Here is a 3712-nt window from a genome sequence, read left to right as displayed (position 1 = left end):
CCAAACACTTTGCTGATAGCAAACAGCACATCTTTAATACAGGTCAATGAAGTGAGGTGACTATTAAAGCAGTTCTCCATTTACTGAAATAACAAGTTCAGAATATTCACTTTGATATTCATGCTCAACACAAAACAACTGAAGCCTTACTTTAGAAAGCAATTGGTGTTCTATGAAGTTTTGTTTTGAAAGCACAGCCCAGGGTCTCTGCCAGTCATCTGTGAAAAATCTAATCTAGATCCCAATGTCAAAGGCTGAGATAGCCAAATTTCTGCTGCAGTGATTCTTGTAAGGGTCTCTTTCTCACTCTTCAAGCTTATCTCACTCTCTGCGGCGTCTACGCAGCTTCTGTAGCAAAGGGCATACTTTCCTGTATGAAACAGGCCCTGTAACCAGAGACTTTCCTTAATTAAAGTCCAATCTGAAGTCCATAATTTTTCAGGTTTTCAACTTCTGATTTGGCCTGAGGTGTTCACCTAACCCTGTGTTCTTAACGTCACATGTCAGTGCTCAGTCAGGCAAACCCTGACAGCTCAATTCTAACCCAGGTATTTACTAAAATATCAAAAGCACACAGTTGATGAGAACACCAGTTCTGCCACTTCAAAAGGCATACATCTGTAACTGCAGCAATAGCTAATGTTCTCCATTACTCCTCTCACCCTTCTATTACAGGCCGTCTCTTGCTTCCATCATGATACCACTGTGCTCAACAATGCAGCTAGATCGCCTCCCTACCCTGGAGCCTTCACAACTAGGAATTTCCACTACACTCACTTTCCTGACTGTTTCATATACATTCCTATAAGTTGGTAATAAGAAGACATCAGAATTACAACACTTTTTTTACAAATTCTTAGAATTTGGTTTGAACTGGGAGCAACTATGTGAGGAATCTCTTCACAGTTCCTTAATACAATTTATCATCACCCAGAAAAAAGAAAGCAAAAAAATGTGATATCAGCCTTTCCAAGACTTGAAAACTTTGGTTTTCCCATTTTCAACCTAGAGTTTTCTATCAGAACATTGTGAATTAGAAGATAAAAAGTGGGCCTTAATGTATTATTGTGTTTTATGTCTGTCAACGGTTTACGGGCTGGTTCAGCCCAGTTCCGTGACTAGCGGGGCGGAGGGATCCGCAGATCCGCGCCTCCGGAAAAAGGGAACAGGGGACCCCAAAATAATTAAAAACAGCGGCAACAATCTGAGGAGAAACAAACTAATTTACTAAATATAGTATCGGAATGCAAGATAACACACTATAATACAATATAATTAAATCTGAAGCTAATAAATCAAATATAATGAGAGAGAGAATGTCCGAAAGGTGGGTAGGCCTCACCACAACGCGGAGAGCTGAGGTGAGATGCGCAGTCCAGTTGAGCAGCAGGGAGAAAAAGGGAGGAGAGCCAACGAAGAGCAGGCTAAGAAGAGTGCATCAGGTGACCTTGCCAGGAGTTGTATCTTGAGACTCTCTGTGACCGCAAAGTCCCCTGGGGAATGTAGTTCTTCTTCTCTTCCAGGCAGGTACCCAGAGCTTGAGCACCAACAGTTAAACTCCCACTGCCCCACATGATGTTATGATGTGGAATACCGAAAACCAAAAATCACAAAACCATGACATTCCACCCCTTATTCTACATCACTACATCATGCTTAACATATATAAACAAAATATAATTACCGAACACTAAACACATGCACACACAAACCTGTATATATACATGGAATTACTGACTGCACTCCCCCAACATCAAATTCCCTTGTGGTACACATTGAACATCCCCGGTTTTCTGCATCACCCACCAAGTGGACCCAGGTCCCTGGGCAAAAACAGTTCCACTAAGAGGTTTGCCCTTCCCAGAAGCTGGAAAGACCCAAACCGCTTTTCCCAGCATGTTCTTTACATGTACTACATGGACCTTATCTCCCTTGACAGTATGTAGGGAGCTAGCAGGACCATCACGATTGATAGATCCTCTAGTATTGACCAACCAGGTGGCTTCTGCCAAATGCTTCTCCCAATGCTTAAATGTTCCACCACCCATTGCTTTCAGCATTGTTTTTAACAACCCATTGTAGTGTTCAATTTTACCAGAGGCTGGTGCATGATAGGGGATATGATAAATCCACACAATGCCATGATCCTTGGCCCAAGTATTTACAAGAGAATTTTTGAAATGAGTCCCATTATCTGACTCAATTCTTTCTGGGGTGCCATGTCGCCACAGGACTTGTTTCTCAAGACCCAGTATGGTGTTTCGGGCGGTGGCATGGGGTACTGCATATGTTTCAAGCCACCCAGTGGTTGCCTCTACCATAGTAAGTACGTAACGCTTACCACTGCGAGATCGTGGCAAGGTGATATAATCAACCTGCCATGCCTCCCCATATTTATACTTTTGCCATTGCCGTTCCTCCCAGAGAGGTTTCATCCTCTTGGCTTGTTTAATTGTGGCGTATGTGTCACAGTCATGGATAACCTGTGAAATAGCATCCATAGTTAAGTCCACCTCTCTCTAGCCCATTTGTATGTTGCATCTCTTCCTTGATGACCCGAGGTCTCATGGGCCCACCGAGCTAGAAATAATTCACCCTTGTTCTGCCAATCCAGGTCTACTTGAGCCACCTCAATTTTGGCGGCTCGATCTACCTGATGGTTATTTTGCTGTTCTTCAGTAGCCCGACTCTTGGGCACATGAGCATCTACATGGCGCACCTTTACAACAATATTCTTTATTCGGGCAGCAATGTCTTTCCACAGTTCAGCAGCCCAAATGGGTTTACCCCTTCTTTGCCAGTTGTTCTGTTCCCACTGCTGTAACGACCCCCATAAAGCATTTGCCACCATCCATGAGTCAGTGTAAAGATAAAGCATTGGCCACCTCTCCCGTTCAGCAACATCTAAGGCCAGTTGGACAGCCTTTACCTCTGCAAATTGGCTTGATTCTCCTTTCCCTTCAGTGGCCTCTGCAACTTGTCGTGTGGGGCTCCACACAGCAGCTTTCCATCTGCGATGCTTCCCCACAATACGACACGATCCATCAGTGAACAGGGCATATGTCTTTTCATTTTCTGGTAGTTCATTGTATGGTGGGGCCTCTTTAGCACGTGATACCTCTTTTGCTGGTGGTGTTCCAAACTTTTTGCCTTCAGGCCAATCCATGATCACCTCTAGGATCCCTGGACGGCTGAGGTTCCCCATCCGCGCTCTTTGCGTAATCAACGCAATCCACTTACTCCAAGTGGCATCAGTAGCATGATGGGTGGAAGGAACCTTTCCCTTTAAACATCCAGTTCAGCACTGGCAGTCGAGGTGCCAGAAGGAGCTGTGTTTCAGTACCAACTACTTCAGAAGCAGCCCGAACCCCCTCAATACGCGGCTAAGATCTTTTCAGTTGGCGTGTAGCCCTCTTCCGACCCCCTGTAGGCCCGACTCCACAATCCCAGGGGTCGGCCTCGGGTCTCTCCTGAGGCTCTTTGCCACAAACTCCAAGCGGGAACTTCCTCTCCAGCAGCAGTGTAGAGGAAGTTCTTTACATCCTGCTCCGTCCGTACTGGCCCCAGGGCCACGGCACGGGCTATCTCTTGCTTAATCTGCTCAAAGGCCTGCTGCTGCTCAGGGCCCCATGTAAACTCATTCTTCATTCTTGTCACATGATAAAGGGGGCTTACAATGAGGCTGTAGTTTGGAACTTGCATTCTCCAAAAA

General features: G+C 45.3%; 1 protein-coding gene across 1 annotated transcript; it reads right to left on the bottom strand.

The window, feature by feature from the left end:
- Positions 1-669: 669 nt before the first annotated feature.
- On the bottom strand, positions 670-3300 carry LOC149912919 (uncharacterized). Its single transcript, XM_090131884.1, has 3 exons — positions 2930-3300; positions 2074-2483; positions 670-802 (listed from the first exon to the last, which is right to left on the bottom strand). Exons 1-3 carry the CDS (start codon positions 3203-3205, stop codon positions 670-672), a joined length of 819 nt encoding a protein of 272 aa, XP_089988010.1. The 5' UTR covers positions 3206-3300.
- Between the last annotated feature and the right edge of the window lie 412 nt (positions 3301-3712).

Source organism: Phasianus colchicus, chromosome Z, assembly GCF_987193195.1.
Source record: "Phasianus colchicus chromosome Z, bPhaCol1.hap1.1, whole genome shotgun sequence".
Lineage (NCBI taxonomy): Eukaryota > Metazoa > Chordata > Aves > Galliformes > Phasianidae > Phasianus > Phasianus colchicus.
The sequence above is the reverse complement of the archived record's forward strand: the minus strand, read 5'-3'. Positions and strand labels throughout refer to the sequence as shown.